The 21,857-nt window shown below is 36.3% G+C and overlaps 1 protein-coding gene across 1 annotated transcript; it reads left to right on the top strand.

The window, feature by feature from the left end:
- The first annotated feature begins 19,431 nt into the window (after positions 1-19,431).
- Positions 19,432-21,625, top strand: LOC113614248 (nucleosome assembly protein 1-like 2). The gene has a single exon (XM_027095631.1). It carries the CDS (start codon positions 19,743-19,745, stop codon positions 20,832-20,834), a length of 1,092 nt encoding a protein of 363 aa, XP_026951432.1. The 5' UTR covers positions 19,432-19,742; the 3' UTR covers positions 20,835-21,625.
- The last annotated feature ends 232 nt before the right edge of the window (positions 21,626-21,857 follow it).

Below are 21,857 nucleotides of genomic sequence, written 5' to 3'. Positions count from 1 at the left end.
TCCTCAGTAGTGTTTGGGTAAGAGTGGTTATCTCAGTTTTTCAGTTGAGAAATCTGAGATCTGATCTCATCGCTTGCGCTCTTTTCATCGCATCATGCTGCCTTCAGTGAAACTGAATGATGCTGCTAGTTTACTTATGTTAAAATATCTCTACCCATATTAAAGCTGCTTGGTACTAGTACTGGAATAGATATTAACCTAAGTTCCTTTGTCAGGTTTGTTACTTGATTGACTTATAGTATATGGTAACAGCTAGGCTGAAGGTTTTTAAGAAAACTTCCTAATGCAGCTTAACAATGTAAAAGTATTACAGGAATTAAATCTCATTTCCTCTTAAATATTCTATAATTTACACTTTGGTAATGTGACCTAATTCTCACTTAGTCATAGATTTAATTTAAATTTATTGCTTTTTTGAAAACTCATTTTTAAAAAAATCTGGGTTCTTGTCCCTATTGTGAAACTTGTGTATGATGTGACCTGGGTCAAACTAATAAATTCCACTTGTCAGCAGTTTCCTTATCTGTACAATGGAGATAATTAGTAGTGTCTAGGTCATAAGACTGTTTTGATAACTCATTGCAATAAAGACTGTCAAGTACTTAGCACAATGCCTGGCACATAACAAGCCCTAAAACATTAGGTTATTATTATTATAATCATCATCATCACTTCTTAGGATTCTTAGGATCACATTATAATATAATCGGCTTTGTACATAATAGGGACTTAAATTATAGCTACTCTTTTATAGCTTTATATCCCTGAGGTAATCACAAACAGAAGAGGATTTGAGGTGATTAAATGCCTTTTTTTCTCTTTTTATTTGAAATAATTACAGACTCACAGGCAGGTGCAAAAATAGAACATAAAATCATGTGAACCCAGTAAGCTTATGCTTTTTGCCAGATTTTGGGGGTTTTCAGCTTTTATTTACTTGAATATTTTTTCAGTGCCACACTCCTGCTCCTTTCTTTCTGGGACCCAGATGATGTACATGTTAGATCTTTTATTATTGTCACAAGTGTTGTGACTTTGCTCATTTTTTTCAGTCTATTTTCTTTTTGTTCAGACTTGGTCAATTCTATTTGTCTGTGTTCGAGTTCACTGATTCTTTCCTGCCATTTGCATTCTGCAGTTGAACCCAGCCAGTGAGTTTTTAATTTTGGTTGTTTTATTTTTTCAATGTTATTATCTCTATTTGATTCATTGTTATAACTTCTATTTCTTTTCTGAGATTTTCTATTATTCATTTGTTTCAGTAGTGTTCATAACTGCTTCTTGAAGCATTTAATTATGGCTGCTTTATTAAAATCCTTATCATATAATTCCAACATGTGAGCGATGTTGGTGTTGGCACCTGTTGATTGGTTTTGCTCATTCGGGTTGTGATCTTCTGGTTCTTGATATGTTGAGTGATTTTTGATTATATCTTGGACATTGTTAGTATTATAAGACACTGGGTCCTATTTAAATCTTATAAAATATCAGGCTGTCACCCTGGTTAGGTTTAATGTGCAAGTGTTTTTGTTTTTGATGACCTTGACAGTTTTGAGGAGAATCAGTCAGGTACTTTGTAGAATGCTCCTCAATTCAGATTTGTTTGATGTTTCTCTCATGCTTAGACTAGGTTTATGGATTTTGGGGAGGAAGACTAAAGAGGTGAAGTGCCTTTCTCATCACATCGTATTGGTGAAAAGTGCCATCAAAATGATATAACTGATGATGTTAACCTTGATCACCTGACTAAGATAGTGTTTGCTAGGTTTCTCCACTGTGAAGTTAACACTCCCTCTCCCCTTCCACTTACCATAATGTTACTCTTTGGAAGCAAGTTAATAAACATAGCCTACACTTAAGTGTTGGGGATTTATGCTACATCAGGAGTATCTACATAAACTATTTAGAATTCTTCTTTGCAAGAGAATATCTCTTCTTCCATTTATGTATATATGTATGTATGTATGTTTTCATAGACATGTATTTTATGACTTGGGTTATAATCTAATAGTACATTATTTCCTTTGTTACACAGATTATTCCAGCTTTGGCCATTTGTAGCTCTTTGAGTTGGTTCCTATGTCTCTAGGCATACCCACATCTTTGTATGTACCTGGCATTACAAGATGCTACAGACTAATTTTGTATATTCCTATTTCAGTCCTAGAATCAGCCATTTCTCCAAGGATACCTTATTCCTTTTATTGGAGAATGGTGTCAGAAATCAAGATCTTAGCACTTGGTGGGTTCAGTGCTACTGGGATATCGTTGCTTCTACACCTTTTCAGTAAACAGAGCTAGGAAATTTACGTATATATGCTAACCTTTGTATACACATGTCTCTATAATTATTTCTATTACTATCCATCAGTATCTATATTAAACTAAACATGCCTTCATATTGATTTCTCTGACCCTAATCTGTTACCACATGGATCATTCTAGACCCATCCCCTTGCTTCTCTGTAACCTCTCACTCCAACAGTGAAAAATCTGATTCTCACCATCCACTATCTATTTACTTATTTGCTTAATCCCATTATAAATGTTTCAGAATTGTTAACCCATATCCCTAAGAGAAACAACTTAACCAATTACAGTATATTGCTTATGTACAGTCTCAGAAATAATGTTTCAATAAAAACTATTCATGTAATTTGAGCAATCTGTGTGCAATCCAAAGTTATGTCATGGGTTTTCCAGAACTTGAGTGTATATTTGTAAAACTGGTACTTCTATCTTTTCCAAATCACAATCCATTTATATGTTTTACCTTTAGATAGTTTATTCATTCATTCAGACTTAGGATGTGTCTACTGTGTTCTTAGTGTGATCTTATATATAACGAGGAATGAAATTGTATTTCTGTCATTAGGAACTCATAGATAAAGGAATTAAAGGGACTGATCTATGGAGTGCAAATCCCAAGAATCTCATAGGTACTGGGAAATCTAAAATGTGAAAAACGAAATACAGGGAGTAGAATCTGATAGTCATTGAGAGTACTACTGTCATTGATTTTTTTGGGGGGAGGGAATAAGATTGTCCTTGGGGCATCTAAATTATAGGAGATTTTTAAAGAATTTATAACCTATTTTTTGTATTAATAGACTATTTTTAGAACAGTTGAAGATATACATTAAAATTGAGCAGATAGTGTAGGAAGTTCCCATATTAACCCCCCCACATACACAGTTTCCTCCTTTTTTTTATATTGGTAAAATATACATAATATAAAATTTATAATTTTAACCACTTTAAGTGTGCAGTTCAGTGATATTAAGTACATTCACATTATTGTGAGACAATCACAACCATTCATTCCAGAGCCTTTTATCTTCCCAAGCTGAAACTCTGTATTCATTATACAATAACTCCCCATTCCTCCAGCCCCCAGCCTCTGGAAGCTACCATTTTACTATCTGTATCCATGAATTTGACTACTCCAAGTAACTCGTATGAGTGGAATCATACAATATTTGTCCTTTTGTGTCTGAATTATTTCACTTAGCACAGTGTCTTCAAGAATCATCCATATTGTAGCATATATTAGAGTTTCCTTCTTTTTAAAGGCTGAATAATATTAGATTGTACATGTAAAATACATTTTGTTTATCTATTCAACCATCGATAGACATTTGTTTTTTCCCCCCACCATTTGGCTATTGTGAGTAATGCTGCTATGAACATGGGTGTACAAATATGTTTGAGACCCTGCTTTTGGGTATATATCCAGAAGTGGAATTGCTGGATTATATAATAATTCAATGTTTAATTTTTTGAGGACCTGCCATACTGTTTTCCACTATGGCTGTGCCATTTTACAAGGGTTCAAATTGCTCCACATCTTTGCCAATACATACTATCTTCTGTGGTTTTCTTCAATAACAGACGTCATATTGGATGTAAAGGGATATTTCATTGTGGTTTTGATGTGAATTTCCCCAGTGATTAGTGACGTTGAGCATCTTTACTTGTGCTTCATGGCCTTTTGTATATCTTCTTTGGAGAAATGTCTATTCAAGTCCTTTATCCATTTTCGAATTGGCTTTTTTTGGTTGTTGTTGAATCATAAAAATTCTTTGTATATTCTGTATGTTAATGCCTTATCAGATATATTATTTGCAAATATTTTCTCCCATCCTAGGGTTGCCTTTTAGCTCTGTTGATAGTATCCTTGATGCAAAAAACTTTTTGATTTTGATGAAATCCAATTTATATTTTCTTTTGTTGCCTGTACTTTTGGTGTCATATCCAAAAAATCATTACCAATGCCAATGTCATGGTGCTTTGCGCCTATGTTTTCTTCTAAGAGTTTTATGGTTGCAGCTCTTACATTTAGGTGTTTGATCCATTTTGTGTCAATTTTTGTATATGGTGGAAGGTAAGGGTCCAAATTCATTCTTTTGCATGTGGATATCCAATTTTTACAACACCATTTGTTGAAGACTCTCCTTTCCCCATTGAATTATTTTAGCAACCTTGTCAAAAATCATTTGACCATATATGCGAGGATGTATTTCTGGAGAGTCTATTCTATTCCATTGGTCCATTCTATTCTTATAGTAGGTCTGTCTTTATGCCATTTTCACACTGTTTTGATTAGTGTAGCCTTGTAGTAAGTTTTTTTTTTACATCTTTATTGGAGTATAATTGCTTTACAATGTTGTGTTAGTTTCTGCTTTATAACAGAGTGAATCAGTTACACATATACATATGTTCCTATATCTCTTCCCTCTTGCATCTCCCTCCCTCCCACCCTCCCTATCCCACCCCTCTAGGTGGTCACAATTTTGATAACAGGAAATATGAATCATCCAACAGTGTTCTTCCTTTTCAAGATTGTTTGGGCTATTCAAGGTCCCTTGAGATTCCATATGAATTTTAGGATGGATTTTTCTATTTTCACAAAGTTATAATTGGGATTTTTTTTTTTTTTTTTTTTGCGGTATGCGGGCCTCTCACTGTCGTGGCCTCTCCCGTTGCGGAGCACAGGCTCCGGACGCGCAGGCTCAGTGGCCATGGCTCATGGGCCCAGCCACTCTGCGGCATGTGGGATCTTTCCGGACCGGGGCACGAACCCGCGTCCCCTGCATTGGCAGGCGGACTCTCAACCACTGCGCCACCAGGGAAGCCCTATAATTGGGATTTTGATAGGGATTGCATTAAATTTGTAGATTGCTTTGGGTGGTATTGATATCTTAACAATATTGATTCTTCCAATCCATGAATATGGGATGTCCTTATGTTTATTTCTGTCTTTCAGCAATATTTCATAGTTTACAGTGTCCAAATCTCTCACCTCCTTGGTTAGGTTTATTCTTAAATATTTTATTCTTTTTGATGCTATTATAAATGGAGTTATGGAATGCTCTCTTAACTTTTCTTTTGATTTGTTCATTGCTAGTGCATGAAAATGTAACTGTTTTGTGTATTGATTTTGTATCCTGGAACTTTGCTGAATTTGATTATTAGTTCTAACAAAATTGTGGAATTTTTTTTTTTTTTTGCGGTACGCGGGCCTCTCACTGTTGTGGCCTCTCCCGTTGCGGAACACAGGCTCCAGACGTGCAGGCCCAGCGGCCGTGGCTCACGGGCCCAGCTTCTCTGAGGCATGTGGGATCTTCCTGGACCGGGGCACGAACCTGTGTCCCCTGCATTGGCAGGCGGACTCTCAACCACTGCGCCACCAGGGAAGCCCAAAATTGTGGAATCTTTAGGGGTTTCTGCAAATATGATCGTGTCATCTGTAAACAGAGGTGATTTTACTTCTTTCTAATTTGAATGCCATTTTATTTTCATTTTCTTGCCTAATTGAACTGAATAAAACTTTCAATAATATGTTGAATTGAAGAGGTGAAAGTGAGCATCCTTATCTTGTTCCTGATGTTAAAAGAAAAGCTTTCAGTCTTCCAACACTATGATGTTTGCTGTGGACTTTTCCTTATACCCATAATATATATTCCAGTAATTGCTTTCTATTCCTAGTTTGTTGAGTGTTTTTTTTTTAACATGAAAGTGTATTGAATTTTGTCAAATGCTTTTTCTTCATAAATTGAGATGATCATGTGGGTTTTTTCCTCATTCTGTTAGTGTAGTGTATAACACTGATTATTTTCATATGTTGAACCATCCTGGTGTGAAAACTTAATGAACAGAAACCTAAATTAAATAGATTCGGGAGACCAGAAGGGGCATTCTCATGCCTTGTGACAATAACTGAGTTCAACAGGAAGAAGAAAGACTCCTTTTTTTTTCTGGCAAGGTGTCAGACAATGAAAAGCCATGGACTCTTTGTTTCCTATAGCCCTCCCAACCTTCTTTTTTCTCCTTAATTAAAGCCTTCTCCTTTCCTTGCCGTGTGTGGACTTGCATGTGGCTCACCATGGTTGCAGATGTTGAATTACAATTCTCTGCTGATCCTGAAGAAATCCATATTTCCTGGAGAAATATCTGGTAGTCTGTTTCAGGCCAACACTTGCGTTTTGAGGAATAAATCCCACTGGGTCATGGTATATAATCCTTTTAACATTGCTGAATTCACTTTGCTAGTACTTTGTTGAGGATTTTTGCATCAATATTTATAAGGGATAATGGTCTGTAGTTTTCTCTTCTTGTAGTGTTTTTGTCTTTCTTTGGTATCAGAGTAAAGATGTCCTGCTAAAATGAGTTAGTAAGTGTTTCCTCCTCTTCAATATTTTAGCAGAGTTTGAGAAGGATTGGTATTATTTCTTTAAATGTTTGGTAGAATTCACCAGTGAAGATATCTGGTCCTAGACTTTTCTTCATTGGGAAGATTTTGATTACTGATTCAATCTCCTTTCTGGTTATAGGTCTATTCATATTTTCTAGTACTTCATGATTCAGTCTTTGTATGTTATATACCCCTAAGCATTTGTCCATTTCATCTGGGTTATCTAATTGGTTGATGTATCATTGCTCATAGAATTCTCTTATAATCTTGTTAATTCCTATAAAATTGGTAGTCAAAAGTCCTCTCTTTCATTTTTGTTATAATTTTAGTAATGTGAGTATTGTCTCTCTTTTTTCTTATTAAGCCTACCTGAAGTTTTGTCAATTTTATTGATTTTTTTTTAAAGTGCAACTTTTGGTTTCATTGATTTTCTCTGTTGTTTTTTCCTTCAGTACTTTATCTCTGCACTAATCTTTATTTCCTTCTACTAGTTTTAGTTCTTTTTCAAATTCCTTTAGATGTAATGTTAAGTTATTGATTTGAGATAGCTCTTCTTTTTGTAAAGTAAGCATTTAAAGCAATAAATTCCCTCTTAGCACTGCTTTTATCCATCCCATAAATTTTGGAATGTCTTTTCATTTTCATTTGTCTCAAGATATTTTCTAATTTCCCTTATGATTTCTTCTTTGACCCATTTTTTACAGAATATATTGTTTAATATCCACATATTTGTGTATTTCCCTTTTCATTCTCCTATTGGTTTTATTTTTTGTTTCATTCTGTTGTGATTGGAAAAGATAGTTTGTGTGATTTCTATCTTTTTAAATTTACTAAGACTTGTTTTGTGCCCTTACAAAATGATCTATACTAGAGACTCTTCCATGTGCACTTAAGAAAAAGTATGTTCTGCTTCTTGTTGGGTGAAGTGTTCTATATAAGCTTATTACATGCAATTGGTTTATAGTGTTGTTCAAGTCCTCTATTTCTTTATTAATCTTCTGTCTGGTGTTATTATTGAAGGTAGGGTTTTAAGACGATTCCTACTATTACTATAAAACTATCTATTTCTTCAATGACACCACTGTCATTTATTTATGAGTTCTGGTTATATATATGTTTGTTTTATCTTTGTGGTGAATTGACCCTTTTATTGATATATAAGACCCTTCCTTTTGTGTCTCTTGAAACATTTTTTAAATTAATGTCTCTTTTATCTGATATTAATATAGGTACCCTGCTTTCTTTTAGTTATTATATGCATGGAATATTTTTTAGACTATTTTACTTTCAACCTAAGTATGTCTTTAGATATAAAAAGAGTCTTTACAGTCAGCATATAGTGGGATCATTTTTTTTATATCCATTCTGCCAAACTGTGCTTCTTTCATTGAGGAGTTTAATCCATTTACATGAAATAATTACTGTTAGGAAAAAAGCTTAGATTTTGTTGTTTCCTGTATGTCATACTTTTTTGTCTCTAACTTTCTCCCTTACCACCTTACTTTGTTTTTAGTTGTATAAGTCCTCATGTATTTTGGATATTAATCCCTTACCAGATGTATGGTTTGCAAATACTGTCTTCCATTCAGTAGGTTGTATTTTCACTCAGTCGATTGTTTCCTTTGTTGTGCACAGGTTTTTTGGTTTGATGCAATCCCATTTGTTGATTTTTGCTTTTGCCTGTGCTTGTGGTATCATATCCTGTGGCAAAGAAATCACTTCCAAGACGAATGTCAAAAAGCTTTTCTCCTATGTTTTCTTCAATGAGTTTTACAGTTCCTGGTTTTCTGTTTAAGTCTTTAATCCATTTCGAGTTGTATTTTGTGTATCATGTAAGGTAAGGTTCCAATACAATTTTTCTCCAAGTAGATATCAGTTTTCCCAACATTGTTGAAGAAACTAGTCTTTCCGCATTGTGTATTATTGGGATCCTTTGTTGAAGATCAGTTGACTATATCTGTGGGTTTATTTCTGTGCTTTCTATTCTGTTTCATTGGTCTGTATGTCTGTTTTTATTCCAGTACACACTGTCTTAACTACTGTGGCTTTGTAGCATATTTTGAAATGAAGAAGTGTGATACGTCCAGCCTTGTTTTCCTTGTTCAAAATTGCTTTAGCTATTTAGGGTCTTTTTTGGTTCCATATGAATCATAGGTGAAAAACCTCCCAACAAAGAAAAGTCCAAGACCAGATGGCTTCACTTGTGAATTCTAACAAACATTTAAATAATTAATGCCAATCCTTCTCAAATTATTCCAGAAATTGAAAATGAGGGAACATTTTCAAGCTCATTTTACAAGGCCAGCATTGCCCTGACACCAAAGCCAGACAAAGACATTACAAGAAAGTAAAACTACAGACCAATAACTGTGATGAACATAGATGTACAAATCCTCAACAAAGTACTAGCAAACCAAATTCAGTAGCACATTAAAAGGATCACACACCACAGTCAAGTAGGATTTATCTCTGGGATGCAAGGAGGGTTCAACATAAGGAAATCAGTTAACACAATACACAACATTAACAAAATGAAGGATAAAAATCACATGATATCTCAACAAATGCAGCAAAAGTATTTGGCAAAATTCAATATCCATTCATAATAAAAACTCTCAACAAACTGGGTATAGAGAAAACGTATCTCAACATAATAAAAGCCATATATAACAAGCCCACAGCTAATATCAAACTCAACAGGGAAAAACTTAAAAGTTTTTCCTCTGAGATCTGGTACAAGGAAAGAGTGTTCCTTTTCTCATCACTCCTTTTCAAAATAGTATTGGAAGTTCTAGCCCAAGCAATTAGACAAGAAAAAGAAAAGGCAATGAAATTGCAAAGGAGGAAGTAAAAATTATGTTTGCAGATGATGTGATTTTATGTAGAAAACCCTAGACTCCACAAAAAAATTGATAAAACTAATAAAATGTTTAGCAAAGTTGAAGATGCAAAATTAACATAAAATTGGTTGTGTTTCTATGTACTAATAAGAAACTTTCTGAAAAGGAAATTGAGACAACAATCTCATTTACAGTAGCACCAAAAGGAATAAAATACTTAGAAATAAACTTAACAAAGGAGGAGAAAATTTGTATGCTGAAAATTATAAAACATTGCTGAAAGTAATTAAAGAAGACACAAAGAAATGGAAATACATCCTGTGTTCATGGAATGGAAGACTTAATATTGTTTAAGTGTCTATACAACCCAAAGCAATCTACAGATTCAGTATAATCCCCATCAAAATCTCAATGGCATTTTTTACAGAAATTGTTACCTGTAGCTTTATCTCATATTTTAAAGATGGGCAATATCCATTATCCAACTTTGTTCTTTTTCAGCATTGTGTTGTCTATTTTGTCATTTCATATCAATATTAGAATAAGTTTGTCAATATCCACAATATAACTTGCTGGGATTTTGTTTGGTATTGCAGAGCCCTCATGAATTAAATTAGTGCCCTTATAAAGGTGGTCTGAGAAAAGTCAGTTGTCCCTTCCACCACATGAGGTTACAGTGAAAAGATGTCCACCTATGGACCAGGAAGCATGCTCTCGCCAGACACCAAATCTTCCAGTACCAGGATCTTGGAATTACAGCCTCCACAACTGTGAGAAATAAATGTTTGTTTTTATAATCCACCCAGTTTATGGTACTTTTCTCTTTTTTTTTGTTAAGATTGAATTAAGAACTATCAATGGATGTTTTTAAAAAAATATATTTATTTTTTTGGCTGCTCTGGGTCTTAGTTGCAGCACGTGGGATCTTTGCTGAGGCATGTGAGACCTTTCATTGTGGCGTGCAGGCTTCTCTTTAGTTGTGGTGTGTGGGTTTCTCTCTCTAGTTGTGGTATGTGGGCTCCAGAGTGTGTGGGCTCTGTAGTTTGTGCCATGCCAGCTCTCTCATTGAGGCGCACGACCTCAGTAGTTGTGGCATGTGGGCTTAGTTGCCCCACTGAGTGTGGGATCTCAGTTCCCTGACCAGGTATTGAACCTGCGTTCCTTGCATTGTAAGGTGGATTCTTTACCATTGGACCACCAGGGAAGTCCCTACTTTTCTTATAGTAATCCAAAAAGACTAAGAGAGTGTTTTTAAACAATTCATATATAAAGTGGTTATTGATATGGTTGAAATAATATGTACCATACGTGTAGCTGCTTTCTATTCACTCTCCTTGTTCTTTGTTTCTGCTTTTTCTTTGTCTTCCACTCACCTTTAACCTTATGTGGTTTAATTGGGCTTGTAATGTGATTCCATATTCTCTCCTTTCAATATATCTATTATAATTCTATTTATTTTAATTTAGTGTTTGCCATAGAGTTTACAATATACATTTACAACTAATTTAGGTCTATGTTCAAATAACATACTGTTTCATAGATAGTTCAGGTACTATGTAACAGTGATCCAATTCTTCCCTATCATTCTTTATTATGCTGTTATTCATTTCACTTTTTCATAAGCTATAATCACCCAATATATTATAGCTATTATTATTTTAAACAAACTGTTATCTGTTAAATCAATTAATAATAAGAAAAACAAATGGTTTTATTTCACCTTTACTTATTCCTTCTTGAACACTCTATCTTTATATAGGACAGGTTACTGAGCTATATCATTTTCATTCTCTCTGGAGAATGTTTTCTAGCTTTTATTGCAAGGCAAGTTTACTGGTGACAAAGTCCCTCCATTTTTGTTTGCCTGAGAAAAGTATTTCTTCTTCATTTTTGAATGTTAATTTTGCTAACAAAGTTCTAGGTTGGTGGATTTGGGGTGACTTTTTTCTTTCAACAATTTATATATCTCACTCTACTTTCTTCTTATTTTAACGGTTTTTGAAGAGATGTTTCAATGTCACTCTTATCCTTGTTCCTCTATATTTTTCTAAAAATGAGTTTTTAGTCAGCTAATAAGCCCTTGTGGAAATCAAATGTCTGACCATTAGAGTCTGTTGAAATTTTGTCCTGATGTGTGCACTTTTGAGGTCAATTTGGATTCTAAGCCTGACAAGATAAAAAGGGCTTTGCAAAGCTTTGCTTGACCCTTGAACTTGGAACACAACTCTGTGGTCCTGCAACACAGCTTGTTTTCTGATGCCGAAGAAAAGTCTCTTGCTTGGTTGGAATCCTGAATTCACAAATGCTAATTGCCTGTACTTAACTCTATATCTGAAACCTAATATTTTTTGGTGTGAACTGCTTCAGTCTCAGCATTAACTATGATGAACTAAAACTGGATGAAATTGCTCCACTCAAGGAGAGCACAGACTCTGATACTGTTGCAGATTTAGAACACCCCTCTGTGGGACCATCAACTATTAAAATATCCTGGATGTTGGGTGGACCATTTGGGTAATATAAAAATGCCCATAGAAAAGGGCTTATCGTCTAATGTGACCTCCTAAAATTGAGCTATTGAATGACTCTTCATTTCTTACACAGAGACTAGTTGCATTTTTAAAAGAAACCACTTTATTGAGGTATGTTCTTATCACACACACACAAATAATTGCATTCTTAACTTGTTATTAAAGTTGAAAGCTGCAAGTTGGAGGAATGCATAGCACAGGACTGTGACTCCTCTACCTACTCATGACAGATCGGACATTTGACCCTTTAGTGGAGATGGTTGTGTCGACTGAAAAAATGCATAACCTAAAAATTGAGAATTATGGGGGTTTTTTGGCAGACAAAACTGAGGGCTTAAGCCCAGAAGACAGCCTCTCAGATAGCTCTGAGGGACTGCTCTGAAAAGGTAAGGGAGGAGCCAGGATGTATAGGGGTTTTTGCAACAAAAACCAGGTAGTCAGAACATCAACAGATGACTGTTAATTAAAGAAAACCAGACATCTCAAGTTAATGAATTTAGTGCTCTTCTATATATGGGAAGATGCAGGAGTTTGGGCTCATTGAAATCATTCCTTTGCTATGCATCTTAACTACCTAGGGCCAGTATCCTGCTTTTCTCCATCCTGAATCCCCTCTGGGTATAGTAGGTGGCTGCAGTGCTGATGGCTTGATGGCTGCAACATCTTTTGTTTACTTATATGGTAGGCAACATTTTTAATCCACAGCTGGATGTTGATGGCTTGCAGTGTTTGACTTTCTGGATTAGTTGCACTTTGCAACAGTCGACTAGTAGCCTGACTCTACTTCCCTCACCTTTCTCTTGGTACTCACACCTTAGTAAAGTACTTTGTTTATTCAATACAGATGTCTCCAGAATGGCATTGCTCTTTTTGTGGCTTCTCACTGGATAAATGATCAGGACAAATTGATTAAACATTATATAAACACACTTTGAAATTTTTTGAAAATTAGGGATTTGGTCAGAACATGATCTGGTTAAGTCATGTAAAATTGTTTTTCTGTGAAAATGTTTTGGTCCTTCTTTCATAAAACTCATCCAGGTGAAATGGTTTGGATGAGACGAAAATATGGGAGAAATGTAAATTATGATTACTGAATAAGACACACTGACTTTATAATAACTAAGAAAAAAAAAACAGGTACCCAGGGAAACATGAGAGTGGGGTTGGGGATGGGTGGATGGATAAGAAATTAGAGACCTTTGTTTTTCAGAGCTGTACCTGAAACCTTCCCTCCCATCAATAAAAGCACCAATGTTATCTTCTAAGTTGTTCAGAGTGTTTTGAATTCAAACTGACTATGAAGCCTAAGTTCACACCTGACCATGCTGACTATGAGACAGCAGGGAGTATCCTGCTGCATTTTCCATGCAGAGCACCTCCAGATGTCCTTCACATTCACAAAGCAGATGATCTGGTGTCATGGACAAGCAAAACTGTTTGGAACTGATCACCTTCAGACAGTCTTCTTAAAAAACCAAGGACTAAACTGAACTAATTGGACCAGACTGGGGCAGAAAGTCCCCTTATGGGAGGCCACATTAGGGGCCTACATGACAAACCTCCAATAAAAACCTTGGTCACTCAGTCTCTAGTGAGCTTCCCAGCTCACTGCTGGAGAAATTCATTACTGGAGAAATTAAGTGCATATGGTGAGACATCTCTCAAAAAAGACTCTTGGAAGCTCTTGGTCTCTAGCCTTTGACCCATAGGCCTATTCCCTTTGCTGATTTTGATTTGTATCCTTTACTATAATACATTTTGGCTGTCACTATGACTATATGCTGAGTCCTATGATCAGTAGCAAAAGTCTGAGTTGTCTTGAACAACCCCATACAGTGGATGTTCAAAAGGATTTATTATAGGATTTGCATTTGTTTTAGGTGATTAGGTAGAAGATTTAAGCAAGCTAGACTTTACTCTGGATTGGGTGATGTCAAGAGGTGGAGGCAATTCTATGACTTCATACTTTTAAAATGTGTTATCTAAAAATAAGGGCGATTAAAATGAGGCGAAAACTAATTGGTAAAGTAGCATCATTTACTCATGTTGGCCAGGATGGGGACATGTTTGGTCATTTTTGTACTTTGGAAAATGTCCATGTGTCCATGTATTTTTCTGTGTTCTGACACTATTACTAAGTCGTGTCCTTTTTATCTTGGTACATTATGGTCACAGAGTAGTGTTCTCTTATGCTGGTGGTGTAAGATTATTTATATTCAACAGGAGAGCACCAAGAACTACTTGTGTGCCAGACCAACTCCTGGTGTCACTAGCTGCTTTTCTTTTCTCAGATTTATGCTATGTAGCAATTTTTCCTGTTGTTGGAATTATTTTGATAAATTTTCCTAGATGATTTTTATAAATTTAACTTGTCTAGATAGAACATAGGAAGGGACTCAGGAGATCAGTGATTTATTTCCAATATTACTACTGATTGACCTTATGACCCAAGGCATCATTTTCCAGGTGGAGAAGCTAAAGGAGAAAATATGCTGTGAAGATTTTACAATAAAATTCTCAAGCTCCAAACAAAATGGAATTTATAAAACACACTTTGTAAAAGATTGGGGGTGCTTTTGGAAAAATAAGTAGTTTCTATCTGTAAGTTAGAAATAAATGGTCTTTTATTTTCGAAAAGTTCATTTTGAGTTTAAATGATAGTAAGGCCATAAAGGACAGGGAAGTTATAACATGAAAAATTAGCTAAATTTGTAAGTAATAGAGTTTTCATTTTTTATTCGTATGTGTTTAATAATAGGAACATCCATTAAACATAATCTATGTAAGATGTAAGACTGGTGTGACTTTGTGGAAACAAATGTCCATTTGTTTATTTTATACAGGATTTTATTGGGAGGTCAATTAGTGGGATAGTTGTTTTTGGTGGTGAGTTGGTATGAGTATACTGGGGATTTAAAAGCCCAGTGAAAGCACTTGACATCTATGCATAAAGAAGTCAAACCTAGGGCCTTACTGACTTTCCATTTCCTTCATTCTCTTATGCAGATTCCAAGGGGGGCATATTTGTGGGGTTTTTTTGTTTTTTTTTTTTTGCGGTACGCAGGCCTCTCACTGCTGTGGCCTCTCCCGTTGCGGAGCACAGGCCCCGGACGCACAGGCTCAGCAGCCATGGCTCACGGGCCCAGCCGCTCCATGGCATGTGGGATCTTCCCGGACCGGGGCACAAACCCGCGTCCCCTGCATCGGCAGGCGGACTCTCAACCACTGAGCCACCAGGGAAGCCCCAAGGGGGGCATATTTGTATCAGCTATGTTGTCATCAGAAGGCAATTTAGTCAATTCACTAGAGATTTTGTTTTTTTTGGAAACCCATGGATTAATTTCTCTAAACTTAATATCTTGAAATAGATCCATGTGATTTAATTTGCCCCGTGTTTGGAGTATCTACTTTCATGTGCCACACAGCTAAAGGATGTGTCTAGATAGATAGATAGACAGACAGACATAAATAGATAGATAAAAAATAAACTGCCAGAAAGTGTGCATCCAATACTTGTCAACCAGTTTTTCTGATTTTATTCCATTCTTTTAAAATTAGAAATATTATAGGGCTATGTAGGACTTTTATTGTCAGCTAATTAAAGTTCCATGATATTTATAAAAGAGGCATAATTTTCCATAGTTAAATGAAAGATAAGCTAAAGCAACCTGCACTCTTTGAGGATTGGTAATTTATATTTGTCCTTATGGAAATTTAGGGGAAAAAACTTTTTCAAGGAAAGAGCAGTAGTTATTGAATTGTTACTTCATGCCAAATAAAAAATTTTCTTAGTCATTGCAACTAGAACTGTAAGTTTAAACAGAAATAATTCAATAGTGTTATTTATGTTTCTGTCATTGCACTTGGATATCATGAGAATATATGTCTTAGCCTTCTTAATTCTCTGAAAACCAGTTTCCTTTCTCAAAGTTGAAGCCAGCTGGTAACATTTCTAGGATGATAGACGTCCAAAAATTTTAGTCTACTTGTTATCTAGAAATTAGATGATGGGCAGCGAGTGTTTTGAAATCCTTAGGGTGTGCAAGATACTTAATCCATATAGTCAAAGAAAAAGTGTAAGCTAACTGGGGCCTGCTATGGACAGAAGACACTGAAAGTAGCAGATTATTTTACTGTGGTCAAACTACCTGAATCTCTCTGGTGAGTTGAGCTCTTTCTGCAGGGAGATGAGTTGTTTACTATTGGAAAGACTTGGGCTTCTTCTTTATTCTCCTCTAATTCATTCATTTATTCATGTCTCTAATTATGCAAATTGAGTATGAATTGTGAAAATATAGTTAGGAAATACTAATAAACGAATAGAAAAACAAAGCATTGAAATTACTCCAAATTCCACAACTCCAGGTGTAGCAACTATTGGCTCTGTGTTATTTAACCTTTGTTAAAGAAAAATTAGTCTGACACTCATTAAAATGGTAAGGAAGACTTTATTCAGGACTATTGTGATAGGTATTAAGACTGTTACAATAGGGGAGAGAGATCTGGCTCAACTCCAAGTACAAGAAAGAGTGAGGATTTATAGCCAAGGAGCAGGTTGGAGGGATAAGTGGATGGAAAATTACTAACAGAAGACATCAAGGATAGGGGTAATTCTTGCTAAACTGATCTAAAACGATTCTTGCTGAAGACAGGCCAGGGTGATCAGCTATCACCTGGGGGATGGTGGGGGGTGAGGAATTTGATTAGATATCAAGACTAGGGGGGTTCTCTTTAAACTGGCTTAGCAGGATTCTTACTAAAATCAAACCAGGTAAGCTTGAGGAAATTTTTGAAAAGGGCTAGTCAAAAGAGGGCTTAGAGGAAACTGTCTAAAGTTTGGTCAAAGAGAGTCTTTGTCACCTTTTACACTTTGTCTATGCAAGTTAGAGGTGTGTGTGTGTGTGGTGTGTGTGTGTATACATAGATAGCTAGATCAAAGGAGAGATTAGGAAAAAGAAAACAAATTTGGGTTCCTAGTATATATTGGATACTTCATGGCAATGTTTAATTTTGTGTAATGTAATCAGGTATTTTCCTTTTGGTTTGAAGACTTCTTATATGGCTATAAAGCAAAATTTGCAAGCAAGTCACATGAATGAATCTATCTTTTTATTCATTTATTATTATTAAATTATTCAAATCACTTAAATATCAGTGAATAATCTTTAAAATGGTAATTCTGAAGACTATTTATTGACATGGGAAGATCCTTTTAATAGGAAACTAAAAGGGGAAAAATGGCAGGTATGGAAGAGTCAATACTATGTGATCTCAATTTTTCAAAATCTCTATTTGTTATTAACACCCAAAGAGGAAAAGAAGGGGAGGCATCAATATATTCACATTAGTTCTCTCAGAATGGTGAGATTGCTAGTGGTTTTATTACCTACCACAAGTTTCTTTCCAAATTTTCTAAAATGAGCTTGTATTATATTTATCAGAAGAGGAAAAATAATTTTCTAATTATAGAATTAAAAAAAAACAAGCAATGTAGGATTCATAATTATAGAACTATGGGACTGACATATGAGACTGAAACTTCATGTTATTTGAGCCTTCTACCTTCAGTCTATTTTAAATGAAATATGTTTTAATCAAACACAGGCACACACAGACAAATTGCAGTGGTTAAATATTTACATAATATTTACTGAGGGAAGGAACATCTCTTCTTTACTTTCTACTTAAGCTCCTTGCTCCATCCTCTACACAAAGCACCTTCTGGGAACTTCCAATTTTTGTGACTCTCTACCATAGGTCTTTTAGCCCAATGAGAAGAATTTCTTCCCTGTTTTCTTTCTCCTCCTTCTACTCCCATTTCTTCTCCTCTTCCTGTCCTCTTTTTTTCCCTCATTATTATCAAGAAAGATTTTTAAATGGAAATTTGGAGTGGAAAGTAGCACAGGCACCACATCAACTATAAAACAACCAGTCATCCATCCTTAGAAACCTATCATCTAAAAGGGAGGTTGTGTGGTAGAGTGAGAAGAAGCACTGCAATAATACAGTGTTTACAGTTTTCTAAATTAAAACACACACACACACACACACACACACACACATCTAAAAACCTGGAAAGAAATACACTAACACTCTATGATTATTTCTGCGATTATGACACAAAAAACAGTTAACTGTTAAATTTGGAATATAATAAACACTTTAAAAATCAAAATTTTTAAATTATATGTGATCAGTATTGAAGTATGGACAAGAAAAAACTAGTTGGTTTCCCTACCGTAGGAAATTTATTCCATCTTGTTAATACATTTTTATGTCTTTAACTTTTTCCCTAGTGCCAAGTCATTGAATATTTCCAATTTATTCAGAATTTCAAGGCAAATGTTTTGCTTTTAGGAATATTACTTCACATTTGAGTATCTTTTTGTTTTACCTCCAAAACAGCCAGCATGGAGGGAGGGAAATTTGCAATTCAGCAGCAGTATTCTGGGATACTGATAATTCAGGTGTTAAGTGTTAACTAGTCATACATATAATTGTGGGCACTGGTCACCATAGGCCCTCCTTTACCCCCATTCCATCTCATCTCACTCTTCCCTAGTAAATGTTATCAGAGTTGATACAACTTTAAAAGAATGTACACTCTTCATAGAGATTCTGAAAATCCAAAATTAGAAAATAAAAGAAATCTCTGGGGAGTCAACATTGCTTAAAGATCTTCATTGTTAATATTTTAATGTTTTACCCCCTTCTCTCTTCTTTGTGTATTTGAATATAAAAGACTCTCCCCCCTCCCGCCCTGCACATGTGTCCTTACAGTAGGAGATAAAATAATGTAATAATCTCAATGGGCTAAAGACATTCCTATTGTTTGTTTGTTTTTGTAATCAGTTGACATTATAGCTGCAACCTTGAGCTCTTTTGGAATTTTTTTAACTGTAATACTCGTTAAACATGGGATAAAAAGAAAGCATGTACATTTTAGAAAAGATTATTGAACAACACTCAATTAGTGGTCATCCGTATTAGATCTATTAATTTTCCATATAAGAGAGACTTGGAAGTCACGTTTCAGGACTCTTAACAACTCCCCTAGCCTGTACTTTTTGGTTTTCTAAGATAAAGTTTTCTCAGGTTTACTTAAGATTTAGGTTAGTCTCAATCTGCTCCTCCTCTACTAGATTGTTCTCAACCCCTCCAGTCTAGAAATTTTGGAGCCTTACCGCTGGGAAGCGGTGTTGGGGGGGGGGGCTGGAAATGTGATGGATCTAGTCGTTCATTGGACAAGAGCTTGTCAATCACAGCTACCTAGCAAATAAGGTGAGCTTTGAAGCAAAACAAGTTTAGAGGGTCATCCTCTGAGAAATGGGCTTGAGGCACCTCCTCCTTTTGCTTAGGCAGCTAGTGAGAAAGGTCATTTAGTGGGCTGCTCTGGCTGCAGCCTTAGGCTTGCTCCAGTATTGTACCCGCCTGCCCCTCTTCTGCTTCCTCCCCCTCAGTCCAGCTTCCGCAGCAGCCTCAACCGCTTCCGTTTCTGCCTCCTTCTTAGCCCCCACCGGTGCCCACGTCTCAACCAACTGCCGTCTACTCCACTTTGGTGAGTCTTTTCCTGTGAAAAAGCTAATGATGGAAGGGCTTGGGGAATAGGGTGCAGCCGGTGAAGAAGGCCCATTAATCGGCGCGGTGGCAGCCGAATCCTCTTCACAGGCCTTGATGGGGTACTCCTTAGACGAGAGCTTTACTGAGAGCCTGCCTCTGGCAGTTAAGCACCGAGTGTACGCTCTCAAAAATCTTCAGGCCAAATCCGCAGGCCTAGATGCCAAGTACCTGAGGGAATTTCATTCCATCGAGAGGAAATTTGCTGGCATCTATTGGCCCTTATTGGAAAAGAGACACCAGATCATCAATGCACTCTACAAGCCCATGAAAGAGGAGTGTGAGGTGAAGTCCAAGGCCGAGGACAATGGTTATAATGAGGTGGAAGATTATTCTAATGCTCAGATGCAGGGTCTGGAGGAGAATCCGGAGTATGAGGACTTGGAAGAATATTGCGAGGAAGATTTCAAGGATGTGGAGGAGGTGTTTGGGGAGTATGGAGGAATTGAGGGACATAATGTGGATGAAGAGAAAGAGGAGCCTACAGGGATCCCTGATTTCTGGCTCACAGTTTTAAAGAACGTCGAGGAGATCTCTCCATTGATTCAGAAATATGACGAGCCCATTCTGAAGCTCTTGCGAGACGTGAAAGTCAAGTTTTCAAAACCCGACGAGCCGCTCGCCTTCACTCTGGAATTTCACTTTGAACCCAACGACTACTTCACAAATGAGGTGCTGACCAAAACTTATACGGTCAAGTCTAAGCTCCATTACTCTGACCCCCACCCCTTTAGGGGATCTGCGGTGGAGCATTGCATAGACTGCAAGATAGTCTGGAATGAGGGGAGGAACGTCACTGTGCAAACGGTCCTGAAGAAGCAGAGGCACAGGTTTTGGGGACTGTTGCGCACAGTGACCCAGGAATTTCCCCTAGAGTCCTTCTTCAACTTATTCAGTGCTCTCCGGTGGGGTATGGATGCCGATGAAGATGAGGAAGACGTCTTCATTGCTCACAGTTTGCGCACGTTTGTCATCCCTAGAGCTGTGCTGTATTTCACAGGAAAAGCACTTGAGACCGAGCAAGAGGGGGTGATCAGGGAATGTAATGAGCTGGCTTATGACAAAGTCACTCATGAGAACGGGTTGGCTGCTGTTGAGGGTGCTAAAGGCCAAAGCCTGGACCCCCAGGAAGAAGATATTGATAGCTGAAGCAGGGAGGTTGGTGTGTGTGGGCCCCCAGGTTGAGTCTGCCTGTGTTTACAGTAACCAAAACTTAACCATAAGTTACTTACAGTCTTAAAGTGTTGTCTCTTCCTGGTACTCTCAGTATAAAACTATGTCCAAATATATATTTAATTTATTTAAAAAATTTTTTTTGTCCAAATATATTTAACAACGCATTCCATCTAGCACTCCAGTAGTGTAAACTTTTTAAAGAAATGTAGAAGGCAGTGAATTCTCTAAGCATATGTAAACCTTGGTATTGTGAATTCATGGCTTTTGTCAGGTTGCTGTTAGTTTCTAGCCATGAAAAATTACCAGAACTGGTAACTGAGATATATGTGTTTGGAGATTTTTTTTTTCCTGGAAAAAGCAAAGCGTGCCTCTGTTCCCCAGCCTTCTTGGTGAATGGGCTTTATTCTGTTTGCACTAACTGTGCCTTCAACTGTTTGTTATAGAAATGCAGCAAGTTATACTAAAATGCACTTGATTTGTAATTTGAGAAACTACTAGCATAAGAATAAAACATTTGTAGCAAAACTACATTTATTGTTATTGACTGTTGTTTATAGGCTCCTGTATTTTATGTGATATAGTGATCTACTCAGAAACCCAGCTGTATTATTTTTTATCAGTGAGGTATAGTTAAAACAATTTTCTCTAAATCCATAAATTGTGCCATGTACTTCTGCAAAATGGGGTTAAAGTATGCATTTTCTTTTCTGGAATGTTCCTCTCTTTTATGGAAATTACATGATTAGTTAAGCTTTTTCCTTATGTTTGTTCATTCTAAAATAAAGTTAATACAAATGTTAAACACTGTGTTTCTTCTGAGGGTATTGGAGTTAAGGATATGGCCTTGTCCCTTCAAGTACCAGGTGGAGGATTTGGTTGGGAGTTATTAGCAGATCAGGTTTATCCTCTGGGTATAGTATGCACTGTTCCTAGGGCCACTACACTTTTTTTTTTTTTTTTTGCGATATGCGGGCATCTCACTGTTGTGGCCTCTCC

This window comes from Aethalodelphis obliquidens, unplaced genomic scaffold (genome assembly GCF_003676395.1).
Source record: "Aethalodelphis obliquidens isolate GAN/ISIS:26980383/991018 unplaced genomic scaffold, ASM367639v1 scaffold92, whole genome shotgun sequence".
In the NCBI taxonomy this organism is placed as follows: domain Eukaryota; kingdom Metazoa; phylum Chordata; class Mammalia; order Artiodactyla; family Delphinidae; genus Aethalodelphis; species Aethalodelphis obliquidens.
Note: the sequence above shows the minus strand (reverse complement) of the source record. Positions and strands in the feature narration are given on the sequence as shown.